This window comes from Corvus brachyrhynchos, unplaced genomic scaffold (genome assembly GCF_000691975.1).
Source record: "Corvus brachyrhynchos isolate BGI_N302 unplaced genomic scaffold, ASM69197v1 scaffold283, whole genome shotgun sequence".
Lineage (NCBI taxonomy): Eukaryota > Metazoa > Chordata > Aves > Passeriformes > Corvidae > Corvus > Corvus brachyrhynchos.
Window position 1 is genome coordinate 2,562,550 of NW_008237409.1, and position 15,566 is coordinate 2,578,115.

Here is a 15,566-nt window from a genome sequence, read left to right on the forward strand (position 1 = left end):
TGTGGTGGAGGGAAAAGAGCAGCTACAAAATAACCCTCAGCCTGTTAGCAGCCAGTAAAAGAAGCTAAATTAGGCTTGCCCACAGTCTACCAGAACAAACCATAACACACCCAGAGCCACATTAAGATCACTGGTGTTACCACAGGAAGAGAAAAGACAAACACAGATCCTGCAACAAGAGATACAGGGAAGAAAAACTGTCAAAAGTAAAAGAATAAGAGATATTTTACCATATTTAAACAGTTCAGATGTCTACAGAACTAAGTGTTCATGTTTAAGAGCAAACACACTTCCTTTACACACTGATGACCTTTGATGGCTGTTAAGATCTTTCAGCCCTTACTCAGCTACGGCTCCCATTAAAGTTGATGGGCATTTTGTCTGGGTATGGGGATTTAGGATTAAACATGGACCAAAGCACAGTTCAGAAAAGACAACTGATCACATACAGTATTGAAATAGAAACTAGAAAGATAATGGATTCAGAGCCATCAGAGACTGCATGAGAAACTGTTCCAAGATAATAGCTGCTGCAGAGAAGCAGCTTGTTTGGCAGAATGTCCAGTATTTAAATGCCTTTTCTCTTTCAGAAGTTGCTGTTTTGTTTCAATATTACCTTGATGAACCAGTTAAACAGAGCCCAGACCACAGGAAAAGAGCACACTAGGACCTGCTGAATCTGTACAACTCTAACTAAAGGTATGTTCAGGCAGCACATACTGTGGGGATTGTAAGGAAGTAAGATCAAAAGGTTGTTTGCATCAAAAATCTGCCTGCATGAGTCAACCAGAACAGTCCGTTTGCCACTGAGGGGCCACAGCTCTTGTTCGTGTGCATGTTTTGCAACCTCTCCTACAAATGCCAGGAAAAAAAAAAAAAATCAAACCCCAAACCACAGAAAGACAAGAGTTATTCCTTGCTGGTTTTTGGCTGGCACCTGCCCGGACTTTTTGCACATCACTTACTGTGAGTTCATCTTCATCAGAATTGAAGAGATTGTCCAGGTCAGTGTAGGACACCACCAGGTCTGTCTCGTGGAACAGGCTGGTCGAGGCAGTGCGGGCGTGGGCAGCCAAACGTTGGGCATCTGTGGAGAGAGACCAACATCACAACACTGGCAATGCATCTTCATTAAAAACTTCATTAAAGAGCTCTTTCCACAGCTGGGGGGAATGGAAACCAAGGGGGGTGAGATGTCCTTGGTTCCACTCGTCCATCTTACACAGATGTGAGGGCCCTTCGATTTTAGAGCATTTGGATTTTATAGCCAACATTTGTTTGCAAGTGCAACAAATAAATGTTCCAAGCAGACTGAAGGGAAATACAAACAATAAAACACAAAACTTAGCAGCCTATTAGAACCTATTGACTATTCAAGACACCATTAATATAGCACAATTAAGATAGAGAGAGGGAAAAAAAGCCTCTTTACCTTGCTTGACAGAAGGACTAAACAGAGACATTGCATCCTCTCCTTCATGGGACAGAACTGTAACACTGGATGTCCCATCCTCAGCCTATTAAAAAAAGAGAGAAAAGTTTGTTTAAATTAATGGGTGGGGTGGGAGGTATTTGATGTCCCTGTGGGAATTCTGTACCTGGAGAAGTATCAGGTTCTCATTACCCTGTGAGCTCAGCAGGGGCAGGCTGGGGGCTGGTGCTGGCTCAGGGAGAGCAGAGCTTGGGCTGCAAACACAGGGCTTGTGTTGGGGATAAATTTACAAAGCAAGTTGTGGATTCTTGCTACAACACCTTAAGGAAAAACCCTTGCTATCAAATGCTACACATTAAGTGTACCAGTCCCTGAATGGAATGCATCCACACACAACTAATTCTAATTAGCAAATTTATTTCATAGACCAGCCCCCAGTGCTGTTATATTTTCTTCTTTTCTGTAGGTGCCCTTTTACTTTAAGTACAAGTCTCATGTAGCTGCACTAAAGCACAAAAGAAGAATAAAAATTGCAATTCACTGGCCAGAGAACGAGTCAGGGCTCACCTCACCTACCCCTAGACCTTTCCACTCATGAACAAAGCACTTGCCTTGTTCCTCCTCTCTCCCCAGGCATCTGCCAGCACCTATTTCCACAGGGAGGCCACTGAGCCAGACTGATCCAGCAGCTTTCTCCTCATAAACCCTGATGCAATGGCACCACCAGTGTGTCAAAAAAAAATTAGGTGCTTTTAGAGACATGCTGCTTAATTTCATTGATCATTTCTGCTAGAATATAATTTGTTTTTTAATTTGCTTCTAAACACATAAAGAAGGATTTAAATTCTATCCGGTGCCTAAAGCAATTTGTTTTAATCTCATCACTGATTCGTATCCTCACTCCTTTACTCACCTTGTGTTTCTTCCCCACTTCCCTCTCAATGTTCTGCCTGTCTTTTTTGCTGTCAGGAAATAGGAATTCCACATCTCCATCCACAAAGGCATAAGGATCAATTTCAGGTTCCTGGTCAGCTTCCGTTGCTACAGCTGTTAAATATTGGTTTTTACTCTGATACTGTTGCACCAGTTCATCTGAAACCTTCAAAGGTTTCCTACATTGCACCATTAATCTGAACAGAAGAAAGGAAAAAAAATCACAAAATCATTTATTTAGCATTTATTATGTGGAAATATTTCTGCTATCACACAGCCTTTACAAGAACAACCTCATCTTCCCACTTCCTTCCTTCACACCTCAGCTTCAGAAAACTTTTGGGGATGAAGATTAAATCATCACTCATTTAATATCACCTCCTTCCACACATCAGACCCAGCCCTGTGATTCATCCTGCCCCTCTCTCCTCAGGCACTGTCAATTCACATAAAGATTAGTAATTTATCCCAGGTCATGGCTGTCATTTACTATAAGGCACAAATGGATTCAACTCTCCACATCCACTAAAAGAAACTCACCAGGCTAAACAATTACTCACTGCATTCCCAAAAAAAGCCCAAGCAATAATCACAAGTAAAGCACACAAATGCCACTGTGCTCAGGAGCCACTTATATCACTTAGATCAATACAAATGAAGCTTGCAGCACACCAGTAACTAATTTACTAATGAGAAAAATCAAACCACATTTGCCTTTATCAGCATTTTTCTTTTGTTAACATTCTGAGCCAAAATTGGAGCTCGTAAGTACACAGAAATTAAGGTTTTCTCTCAGGAGTATTAGTTTCACAAATGTAACATTGCACCAGGAAAAAAAGATACTGGCAAAGAGAAAACTGTTCTGATTATGAGCTGTAGATCTGCCCCTGAACCAGCTTTATTTTCTGTATCCCAACATACAAAAGGCACCAGGAGAGGAAGGTGCTCCCTCAAACAAGATGAGTAGTTCCTGCACATTCCTCTCAACTATAGAAACAGTTTGACTTTGTCAAAGACACTTCCTAGAAACAAACTGTCCCATAAAACACCTCACAGCCAACAACAATGCCAAATCTATCCATGCTGCTCTTCCATGCTCAATAAACCAGTTTTCTAAATCCTGCAAAAATTGCCATCAGAAAAGAAAAAAATAAGGCAAAAAAAGAGATGGGAACTACTTTCTAGGAATGGGGAATTAAAGGCCTTTGCTGTATTTTTGACCGGCATGAGTCAACCAGAGGAAGAGAAGTTAAACAGCCAGATATTCTAGGGGAAAAAAACCTGGTTTTGGTAAGTTTTCAAACCAAACTAGGAAAGACCATGTCTTGAAGAGAAAAAAGGAAACGTTTTTCCTTATCTGCTTGGCTGAAGTGAATTAAAAGCACAAAAAAAAAAAGCACTAAAAAATCCTATAAATGCACATCTTGAAAGAGTCTCTTAAACACTGACCACAAGATAAGAAACTATATTGTGAGCACAGACCAACAGCTACAACAGATTTACTCCTTCTCCCAGCTTTCCTGCACAGCCATCCCAGTGCTGCCACCAGTGGCTTCCCACTGCCAACAACAGGACAAAAACCAACTCCAACCTTCTGTCTTGTGAGTAGCTGCCTTCCACCACAAATTCAGCACCTTAGCTCCTAAAATAAAACCCAAAGCTCTCAATAATTTGATCCTCATCACAGTAAGAGTCTCCTTTCACCTGAACAGGAATATAAAAATTTGGACCAAAAATAATCAACAGAAGTGCACGGATAGAGGCAGCTCTGGGTGCAGTTCTTAATTCCTCGATCACAGCCCCGAGCCCAAGTTTGTCACCTCTTCATCCACGTCCCAATCCTGTTAAGCTCTGACTGCTATTAACAGCCCTGTCAGCACCTGTTACTTCCCATGGCTGTCCTTTTGCGGCGGTGTGTCCTCACGGGGAAGTGTTGTGAAACAGGGATGACAGGAACAATTTCCTACTCACTGCAACAGCACAGGGACACAGCCCACGAGGCCAAGGGGTTCTGGTTCAGGTTTTTTGTTCTTATGGCTTGGGTTTTTTGGTGGTGGTGATCTTTTTTGTGGAGTTGGTTTTTGCTCTAACTGGTAAAGCAAATTCATCTTAACTCCTTCTGCAGTAAAACAGAGCTCAAACCTAAGCTTTAACACTAAAACCACCAGAGTTTTATTTCCTCCACTGCCCTTAAGCTCCAGAATTTATTAAAACTTAATATCCAAAGTAGACAATTCCTTTATCCCAATGGAAGCAAGCAGCAGAGCAGAATGTTTTACAAGCTGGGGCTTGTAACACCAGCTCTTCTGAGTGAAGACAAGAGCAGAAATGAGAGAAGAAACTTTTAACAGGATCTCTGCAGCTCAGACCATTCATATTTTCTTCAAATAATGAAGAAAGCACACACTAAAGTGAAAAGGTTATTTCTGGTTTGGTTTTTTTTTGGGCGGGGGGGGAGGGAAGGGACTTAAGTCCCAAATAGGCATCATTTGGCTACAGATTAATTTTATAGTATAAAAATAAATATTATTGCTGTCAGCTAAATCAGAGCTAAAATGAGAAAAAACTGTAAAGTCTTGCTGCAGATCTGACTGTGCTTTGTGCTCCAATTTCACAAGAACTAACTTCTTGTACCCAGAGTTGTGCTCACACCCTCAGCATTACTGCTCCTTATACAGAGAAACTCCTGCCTCTGGCCTTCCTGTTCCCTCACTTCTTGTGTTACTCCAGTACCAAGCACCACTTACTCTGTAACTGATGTTACATTTTCCTGTCCAGCAGGTATTACTGGATCATCTCTCAACTTATCATTTGGAAGCTGGGGTGGTAAGAACTCCACATCCTTTTTCTTTGGAACTTTATAATACTTCCAAGTCGTGTCAGCTTCGTCCTCCTCCAAATTCACGGCAGTGCCGACATACATGGTGGGCTCTATAACTTCGGGGAACGCAGCTGGAAAAGGCTGGGACAAGCCATCGAGCCTGTCTTCCATTGCTTTTGTGGGAACCAAGGGGTCTGGCGTTGGCATCTGGTAGAAGTGTTGACTCTGGGGCGTGGAGGGAGCTTTGGGCACCCCCTCGTCGGCGCCGTCGCAGGGGTGGGGGCTGAGCGGCGGCGGCTGTGGCGAGTTTGCCAGCTCGGCCCCGTGCAGCTGGGGGGGCTTTGCTACATCGTTAGTTCGGATATTGGCAAACCTCACTTGGCTGTCTGGTGCAGTCATCACAAGCCTCTGACTCGCTGAATCTGCCTCCATGGCAACATCATCACTGATAGATACACGATGATGAAAAGGAGTCAAAGGGCGTTTCTGTGGCTTATCCCCTTTGTCTTGCTTCTCATTTGTCTTGTGCTTCGGAGCCGCCGGCTGCTGGGGGCCCACAGGTGGGGCCTGCCCCTGTTGACCTGAATTTCTTGGTTTGAGATTTTTGTGCCTGCAGAATTAATACAGGGGAAAAGACTCCACATTAATCTTTCAAATATGTCTGTGGTGTTCTTTTTCACTAGATAAGAACCTGCTTCTAGGCCATTAAACAGCCCATTAGAGACGTCTGGAACTGAAACCATTTCGAAGTGAAGCTGCCTCTTCTTTCTGACCAGAATTTGAGTGACTTGAGTAGCATTGTAAGATTTTTAAAAATTGTTACATCTGTTCTATGAGCCAAACACACAAATTATCCTCAGAATTAAGACAGTGCTTTATAACTGCTTTAGCAGAAATAGATTGTCACATGAATACCTCGTCACTTTTAACTTGTGCCAGCACTGATGAAGCAGTAGAACAATGTAAGAATTAGTGAATGGCTTCTGGAATTCAAACACTGACATGAACCAAGAGAGCTGCCCAAGCCTCAGAGGGTTGACTGGAAAATTAACATCAAGAACTAAGAAGCCACACTAAGTTCTACAAAAGCTCTTTCCAAGCTATTTCAAGGCTTTTGTAGCTGCTTACCTACAAGTTTGGCAAGTGTGGGAATATGAAAAACTCAGTGTCTCAACTGCATTAATACAGTTGGGTTTTTTCAGTGAAAATGCACTTGAGCTAGAACATTTCATCTGGAAGTTCAAGATGCCAACTTTCAGGATCATCTGACAGAACGAGGCACATGAAATACTGAAGTGTAGAATGAAATGTTTATGATTAAGCCATTGAACTGCATGTACATCCTCAGTGCCTGGGAACTCTTTGCCACTCTTCCATTAGCAAAGTTAAGCAGCACTTGTATTGAAAAAACAGGATTAGGCAGGGATAAAAGGTAAGAGGTATCAAAATCTATTTTTACTTCAAACTCTCTCACACATCCAAATGTTTTTCTCCACTTAGAATTCAAAACACATGGAATAATAGGGGGGTTTAGGTCTTTGCAATTTCTCTTTAGGCAATTGCATATCTCTAATACACACCTCACATAGTTAATTGATTAGTTTTCTCTTAACTAGTGCTATCATAGCTAAATTCTCCTTGAAAAGAACATTTAATCCTCCTCCACATCCCAGCTCTTCTCAGGACACAAGTATTTCCACAGAACTTTAACCAACCATTTCAATAAGTGAGTTTAAAAAATGCATTTCTCTCAAAATGCTACATCCTCCAGACATTAATTTTTTTCTAAGATATCAATATTCACTGCAAGGTAATCAGTGTAACATTTAAATCAGAGAAAGTGTTTAAACCTTTTGCAACACTTCAGTCACCTCAAGATTAATTTTCTACCATAAGTACAAAAATTGAGAATTCAATGAAATTAATGTTTCCATTTATTTTAAATACCTGTATTAACAGTCTGTGGCACTGCAGCCTCAAAAAAGGCTGTATTATATATTTTTATTTAATCTCAGACTTTTGCCCTTTGTTTTGATCCCTTTTTCCCCCAGCTAATATAAAAAACATACACTGGCATCCACTCCCAGAGAAGTAGTTTTCCACACAGCCACCCATGGAATGCCACCCTTCCTAGACAGCAGGTTCGGGGGTTTTATTCCTATTTATCCAGCTCATGATTAACAGCTTTGTCCTTTCAAGGCTAATGCCACAGCCCTCTAGAAGAGGTGCTTAAATCCTAAATAAATAGCATTCGCTTCCCATTCCCTGAGAAAGCTGCCCATATCCATAGAGAATTCCAGCCCAGGACTCGGGAATCGTCCCTGCACTGGCAGCAGGTCCCCTCAGCTGATTCACTTGACTCCAACCTCTGCTGTAACTTCTTGGGCAGACTTTGAAGACCTCCAATGACATTTAGGAGAGGAGATACAAATTTTGTTACAGCTTTCCTACGAGCAGCTACTGCTTAATTACCCCTGCAGGAGCGATCAGGAGCCTCTCCTGAGCACTTCAGCCCCGGTGAACATCGGAGGCTGCGCCTCTGCCAAGTGCTGTACCTTGAACAATTGCAATTTGTCCTCTGCGTGGCTTCAACAAAATCCCAGGATGCCACCTTGTCAGCTGTCTCCTCCTCACACAAGCCATTTGATGTAGCAGAATACTTCCTCCTAGGATTCAATACCAGGAGAGTTATTTGGGAGCAACATATGTTCTTCTCTTATCTTCTGGCAAAGCTCAAGAGCAGTTTGGTGACATGGGAATCAGCAAAGAAATGATAAATAGCCTTTTCCTGACATATTAAACTGAGAACTAAGTAAATCATTCCTAAATAGTTAGGAAAAAATAAACTTCTTTAAAAATGGTTTATTAGAAGAGTAAAGCACATTCCACCAGCAGCACCTTTAACAGAACTAATTGCTACAAGGAACACACAAAATATTGGTATTTTTGGCTTCAGAGGATGAGTACGTACTTGTTCTGTGCTCTGTTCATGTTGCACTCTTGCCAGACTCTGTCCACCACTTGGTTGGCCAATTTTCTGGGGATTTTGCCACCGTGATGGCTGGTACTGTCCGAGATAAATCCGTCTGAAACCGAGGAAAACTTCACCCATTTCTGGGCAGATTGAGCATCAACTGAAAAGCAGCACCAGAGGAAAGAGATTTAGGCTGTGAGACAATGCAGTGTCTATTATTCCAAATCAATCACCACAGGAGCATGATAGGAAGAAAAGTATCTTCTTGACTCAATGTTAGGAAATAAAAACACACAGAAAATTTAGGACTAGTAGGAAATTATTACAGGAGATTTTAAAAAGCACCATATATATATTCATGTTGTAAGTGGACTGGCTGTTCTTTATCTTTGATGAAAGTGACCTGAAATGGAAAATAACTTGAGCAAAGCCAACATTATGATTAAAAAAAAGGGTCAAGCTTGGGTAACAGAAGATCATGGAAGCAGAAAAGAAACAAAACCTCTTCTGCACAATAAAACTTACGTAAGTCACCTGAAACTATCTGTGAGTCTCACCTGCTGTGACCTAAATCAGCGCCCCATAACCACTGCTCACACCCAGGGCAGAGGGCACACAGCCTTGCTGGAAACTTAACTACAGCCAATCTTCCTGGACTGTGAGAAAGCATCATCTTCTCACTAACGACCAAGGGCACAACGGGGGTTATGAAGCTGTGTCAGAACACAGACAGACACACGGGAAAAAACCCCAAAAACTTCCCCAGAGCAATCTAAAGGACTGGTAACAACCCCAGCTACAACAGCAGTTCTAATTTCAGTAGCTTACAGAAGAGTTTATTTTGCTCACAACTGGCAACATTGGTTTTACTACAACAAACTTAGGACTAAAGAAATGTGATTTTTCCTACCAAGCCAGCTGCACACTGAGCACCTGAATCCCCTGCAAGCACTGCTGGGTTTGAAGGAGATGCCATGGAAATGATTCCCTCATGCAGGAGCCAATTCCTTCCCACCTGTTTGAACTTCCTCCGGGGACGTGGGTGGAGTCAGTGTGACCGAGGACATGGCAGGGTCTCTGGTGGAAGCAGGCACTTGGTGGACCCCCAGGCAAGCGGTGGAGCAGTGGGGAGCCCCCACGGAGCTGGGAGCAGGGATGTCTGTCTGAGGGACCAGCACAAAGCACGCAGGGTACACCATCCTCACACCAGCTGCCAAGAGAGGGCATTTCCCAGTTACTTACCAAGGCTGACACTCAAAGTCATCAAATGGATCATTTTAGCACTCACTCCTAAGCTTACAGACCCTCTTCTACCTACTGAAGCATCTCCTTGGACAAAAGACCTCTGTTGTCACCTTCATCATTACTTGATTTGCTTTATACAGAAGATTTGGGCTTTGCATACACAGGCAGAGACATCCACACGCTGCTGCCTGCTTCTATCATTTTGTTTTATAAAGGCTGAAAAAATCCTTTTTAGTATCATGTAACACTGCCAACATCCCCATCAGCACGAGAGTCTCCAGCCTTCATTGCATTCCGAGCTCCTCACAGAGAACGGATTGCATTAGCTGGCAAATCAAAGGTCACAAGCCCACAGCAGGGCAAACTACTGCATCCAGGGGCTGGGATTTTGGGAAAAATGGCAAATAAAGGCAGTGCCTGAGTACATCAGGTTCTCCAGGACTGTGGTTTTAAAGACATCACTAAAAGGCAAGTGCTCTGTTTGAATTTGCACAGACTCTGAAACAGCACAACTTGATTTTGATGCAGCTCAGATGTCAACAGTGATCATCCAGGGTGGTTTTTTATTCTCTTTATTATTTATTTTTTAAAAAATTTTGCCTCTCAGGGCACATAAGAATAAGACCTCCTACTACTGGGTCTGCAAAATCTACTTTGAGCAGCAACTCATCGTAGATAGTCCCCAGCACCAAACAGGAAAACAAAACCCAACAACCATTGTTGCAAAAGGAATCAAATGGGGTCACTTCTGCATTCAGAATTTTGCAGACTTAATCAGCCAGTTTATTTCAGTAATTAAAAGGTAATCAAGCTCACCAACAAGAACTTCAACAGCAGCTAAAGAATCATCCTCCCAATCCATTTCTTCTTGTTTTTCCTCAGATCCCTCCTTCAAGTTGGATGTGACGGGGTAGAATTGCTTCCACTCCCCAATCAGCTTTTTTGTGGATGAATCAGAAAGCTTGAAGGACTGCCCTGTGAGTGTGCCATTCAACCCAAAGGGGCTCAGGATAACTAAAACAGAAATAAAAATCCATTGGAGATGATATCCACCCCAAATTCCCTCTTCCCCCCTGCAATAGCAGCACTCTTATTTCAGCCACACCAAATGAACAACTTACCATGGGTAAGTCAAAATGCAGCCTAATCATGATTTACACTACGTGAGTTTTTGGCAATAGGCTCACATTGTTAAATTTATATGTACTGTAAGAATTGAGGAACCACAATAACAACTACAAATTAATCAATTCAAACAAGCAACAGGCAAGTTTTCATCTTGGCTTGCAAGGAGTCTCAGATACAGGTGGGATAAAGAAACACTTCCAAATCCTGGCAGAGTTAAGGTGTTTCCTCATCCTTTCATTCAGCTTGTTACAACAACAGGGAATACACAGGGAATCATCTGTTTCATGTTTAGTCTTGTCCATAGTAGGGAAGCACAGCTGCTGGTAAATTGCATTCAGAAAAAAAAGCAAGTTTGGACACTGAGCATTGCTAAAGGTGTGTGGTCATGCAGGAGAGGTGATTTTGATTTCTGCAGCAGCACAAGGGTCTGACACAGGGAGGGATCACACAGCCCTACTGACCAGACTCAGGCCCCAGCACTCCTCTGTCTTCCAGAGCACAACCTGCATCTGCTGGGGGAACCACAGGGATTTACAGGCAAGGAAGAGCCAAGTAAAAAGGGAAGGGGGTGTGAATAGGTTAAATACACTGAGTCAGAAATGGGTTTCTCACAGAGGGTTGGTGAAGGTATGTGGGGGTTATAGGGTTGAAACGGCAAAATACTTAAGTCACCAATAGGACAGTACTTGGAAACCATGTCATGAGGACAAATGATTCAATTACATGCCAAGAGATGAGTATGCAAATGCTCCACCTGCAGAAGGGCCAGGACACAGCAGCCTGACTGTGTGAGGACAGGGCACAGCTGGGGACAGCAGGACATGCTCTGCCCCCACTGCCAGCCTGCCCCAAGCCCTCAGTGAGCACCCAGAGGATGAATCCAGGTGTAACAGCCAGCACTGGCAGCAATCCCACCTTGGAAGGGGCTGTTGGACTGCTGGGCCAGGGTGAGGTGCTCCTCGCTGAGCAGGTACACGGGCTGGTGCTGGCTGATCTCCACGCTGGTGCACACATTGCTGTCCCCGTGCAGGAAGAAGGTGAACGAGCAGGACAAGTGCTCACTGCAAAGGCAACGGCAGAAAGTAAGTCTGAAGTACAGAATTTCAAATAAGTTGGTCTCTTTTTCAGCAGTTTGAAGGCATTTCCTCACAATATATTCATTAATGGAAGTAACTGAAACACTCTTATACCTAAATAGCAAGAAAATGCTAAATATGTGTTCCCTTTACAAGGCATTCCAGCATTAGAGTCAAACCCAAAGAAAAATCAGTTAGAAAACAACAGGCACTAAGTTTTCCATTTCTTCAGCCTGACACATTATATTTTGCTGTCATGAGGAAATTTAAAACACAATCTTTTATGAGACAAAAACCTGTAACTTAATATTTTTATACCTTATGCATTTATTTAAAATCTCTAGAAATATTTCTGAATGTATTTTATTTTTAGTGAGGTCATATCTAGGTTCTCCTGTAACAGCTCCACTAAGCAGAATTTAATAACAGCCAACAAGTCACTTCAATTTAAGAGCAAGAAGAATGGCAACAGCTTTGAGAAGTGCTTTTGTTTTGTTCTTTAAATTGAATCTTATCTTCATGGTCTTGAAGCCAATCAAGTAACTAAAAATGAAATCCCATACCTACACACAAAAGGGAAGATACAATCAATTAAAAAAAACCAAGGCTCAAGACATTCTTAATTAAAGTCATTAAGGCAAGTGTCAATGTTTAATAGCAGATGCTTCACTGACAGCGTCTCTCATGGTCCAGAGTTTTAGGGAAAAAAACCCAAAAGGCTTGAACAGCAAAAAAACCCCCAACCATAAACATTTCTCCTTCCTACACCTGGGCTAAATGCTGTTTGCCAGTGCTGGGCACAGTTATTGGTGAGCACCTACATGAAACCTTCAGCTCCCCAAGATCACGCTGCACAGAATTCCCAATTTTGGGGGCCCTGCTCCCTGCTGTTGTTACAAAAATACAGCTGGCCCCTGCAAGGACAACCAGCAAAACATTTTATGTTGCATCCACATCAGTTCCGTGGTTTATGTGAAATATATTTCACCAACTTTAATTAAAGGGCAGGAGGAAAGGAAGGCAAAACCAAGCAGAGTGAATTATCAACTGCTCCATAACAGCTGAAATCCCACACTGCTCAGGAATCTCAGGAAAATTAAGTTTCCAAAACGCAGTGAGGATGGAGCTGAGCATCTTGTTGATGATTTCAAGTTGAAGAGAAGTCATGTGGCCAGGACACACCACTAAATTCCTGTATGGAAATCTGATTAAACTTTAATCCTTATGCAAATAGTGGAAGACTGATTTCCAAACTGAATTTTATTTTCCAAACCATATTGGATGTTTTGAGGTGAAGGAGTTGGCAGTGTCTTGGTTCCCAGTGACAGACACAATTCAGAAGCTCAGTATCAGCAAGATAAAATTTAAAAATAAAAGCACATATTCCCTATATACACTTTAAATGCAATTAAGCTTCACCTCTTGTAAACACCCCATTGTTAGCCAGATAAAGGGCAGACAATCACAGCATAATCTGATGGAATTCAGATAAACCAAGACAAAGGGAGGCATCAGCATGATAACAGAAGCATTTCAATTCATCACACTGCAAAACCAGTCCTAAGGAGGAGCAAGGAAAACTCAAGGTCACCATTCGAAAGCCAAATCCAAAAATACAAACAAAAAAACCCACCCAAATCAGATCTCTTTTCTCCCCCAGCTCAGCAGGGGAGAGGTTTCCAGCAACATAATCCAGTGAGAGAGCACCCAGTGCTGGCACCTGCATTGTTCCCAGCCCTGGATCCATGGCATGGAGAGGATCCACTGCTACAATTCATCCTGGAAAACCCAAGTATCACCCCACTTCCACTAATCCTGGTTATAAATTTAAGTGTTAAACAGCAGAATGATGCACAGCACCGTGGGGGTTTCTTTCAGAGGTGCAGCAAAGTCGCTTTATGGCCAGTAGAATAATATGTTTCACAGGACAAATACACAGTAAAAACAGGGAAACTCAGGATAAGGGAAACATCCCACCAGGGACAAAAAGTATCCCCTGGAAGCAGGAGTTTGCTTTAAACTAAAGGTTAACCTGAAATGCAAACTTAACACTTCATGGACTCAAACACAGTTTGTTTCTTCTGAGCCAGTCGTGCTCAGAAACTGCTTCTTCACATTTAATTTCTTTTAGGTTACAGAACCTAAGAAATATCAATGCATGTGGAAATAATCACAAGAAATACAAATAAAGAATCCTAATTAAAACAAAAATCAAAACCACAGGGAAGCTCTTTGGAGGGAGTGGAGAAAAGGAGGAAGGAACACAAAGAACCAGAGCTTTATGGTACTGGATGCCCCTACACACATTATTTTATGGAGTTAGCAAAAAACTCTAGAAACATGCATGCTCCTTATTATTGTTTTTTTTTTTTAGTTAATACATTTGAACATCCTCCAATTCTTTAAGTTTCTAGAGCCTGGCTGCCAGTGTACAACCTCAGCTTAGGAGGAATATTCCAAACCTTACCATAATCTACTAAAAAAAAAAGGTGTGTGTGTATATCTATATTTCCACTATTTCCCTAAGTCCGCCTCTAATCTCCTCAATAACTCACCTCACAGCCAAAAATCCTCATCAAGCAAAAAACCCACCTCATATCACTTTGGGGTAAATAGGCAAATTATCTTTACAAGTCAGTCAAGGACACAGTAACAGAATCAGGCTGGTGGTTTCCTGCCTGCTAACGGAGAGTTCATCCTATTTTTATTTGCAGACTATTTTAGGTAGCTCAGAAGATCACTGGTAATTTGTGCAGAGCATCTCACGTCTGAAATATTAAAAAAAATCCCTACACCTCAACACTTCGAAATTTTATTCTGCCTAAAGAGAGAATCAGTGACGTCCTTAAGGTCAGATATAGAAAAAAAAAAACATAGCTGATGGTAAAGTCAGCATAGATAACCCCCTTTTTAGTACTTTTACCACTACCATCATATACTGTTGCACATACTTTTATTCAGAAAATTCTGAAAACAAAATCCTAACTCTCAAAAAACCTCTTTTTCTTGTCTGACCCCAAACATCAAGTTGCTCCATTAACATTTCTAATTAATTTCATTCAAGTCCCCATCACAGAATTTAAGTATCAATAATCCAGTTTCCAACTGATCTCTGAATAGATATGAAGTGCCATCAGAAAAAGCATTCTTTATGATTTTTGATCTGAACACACCAGAATTCAGTTAGATTGAGGTCCAATCCTGAAAGCAACTTTAAAAACAAATAAAAGATAAAATAAGAAAGAGACTCCTTGGGAATAACACTATTTGAAGCAACCTTCAATCCTCACCTACACTCCATTAAAATACATTTGTGTAAAACCATTTGATTCCCCCATGCTCCCTCTTCCCTCTAATCATACAAAACAAAGATGTTTTAGTTTCAGAGACAAAGGATTATGATTTAATGGGGGGAAAAAAACAGAGGCTGCTGTGGACAAATTCAATACAATTTCTCCTTCTACCTTTTTAAGAATAACTGAAGGGTAAGAGGGGAAACCACACTAAAATCCACATCTACAGGAGGTTTCCATTAGCAAATCTGAAAATATCTTCTTGATAAAAAGGTAATTAGGTCTGGTTTTGTCTCCACATTAGGACTTCTGTAGAGCTTTAGATCTTTAAAGTGCTTCCCAAACATCGGCTGCATTAGGACCCCACTAATCCACACTCAAATCACCTCCCCTCGACACCAACAGCACCAGCACAAGGAAGGCTCCAACTAAAAGCACATTTTGATAGTAAATTTAAAAAAAAAAAAAAAAAAACATCCAAATGTTTCATCTGAAAGAGAAAATGTTTGTTTTATGTAATTACTATCTCCTGTTTTCCTAGACTGTCTTTGTGAATTACTTCTGAGTTGAAGTGGGAGCACCTTACACTGCCAAAGCACTGCTAACCCAACCAAAATATTTACTGAATCCTTATAAACTACACACACTCACTGCCACTCCCCAC

At 41.7% G+C, this 15,566-nt stretch overlaps 1 protein-coding gene across 2 annotated transcripts in view; it reads right to left on the reverse strand.

Annotated features, from left to right (window-relative positions):
- The window catches only part of MED13 (mediator complex subunit 13), a 54,349-nt gene that overhangs the window by 17,976 nt on the left and 20,807 nt on the right, over nt 1–15,566 (reverse strand). For both annotated transcript variants that reach the window (XM_008631089.2, XM_017730960.1), the window contains exons 4-12: nt 11,449–11,594; nt 10,222–10,419; nt 9,176–9,370; nt 8,158–8,320; nt 7,742–7,852; nt 5,113–5,796; nt 2,346–2,562; nt 1,433–1,517; nt 966–1,087 (exon numbers count right to left, since the gene is read on the reverse strand). In XM_008631089.2, coding sequence (XP_008629311.1) covers nt 966–1,087; nt 1,433–1,517; nt 2,346–2,562; nt 5,113–5,796; nt 7,742–7,852; nt 8,158–8,320; nt 9,176–9,370; nt 10,222–10,419; nt 11,449–11,594 — 1,921 coding nt within the window. The remainder of the gene's footprint in view (nt 1–965; nt 1,088–1,432; nt 1,518–2,345; nt 2,563–5,112; nt 5,797–7,741; nt 7,853–8,157; nt 8,321–9,175; nt 9,371–10,221; nt 10,420–11,448; nt 11,595–15,566) is intronic.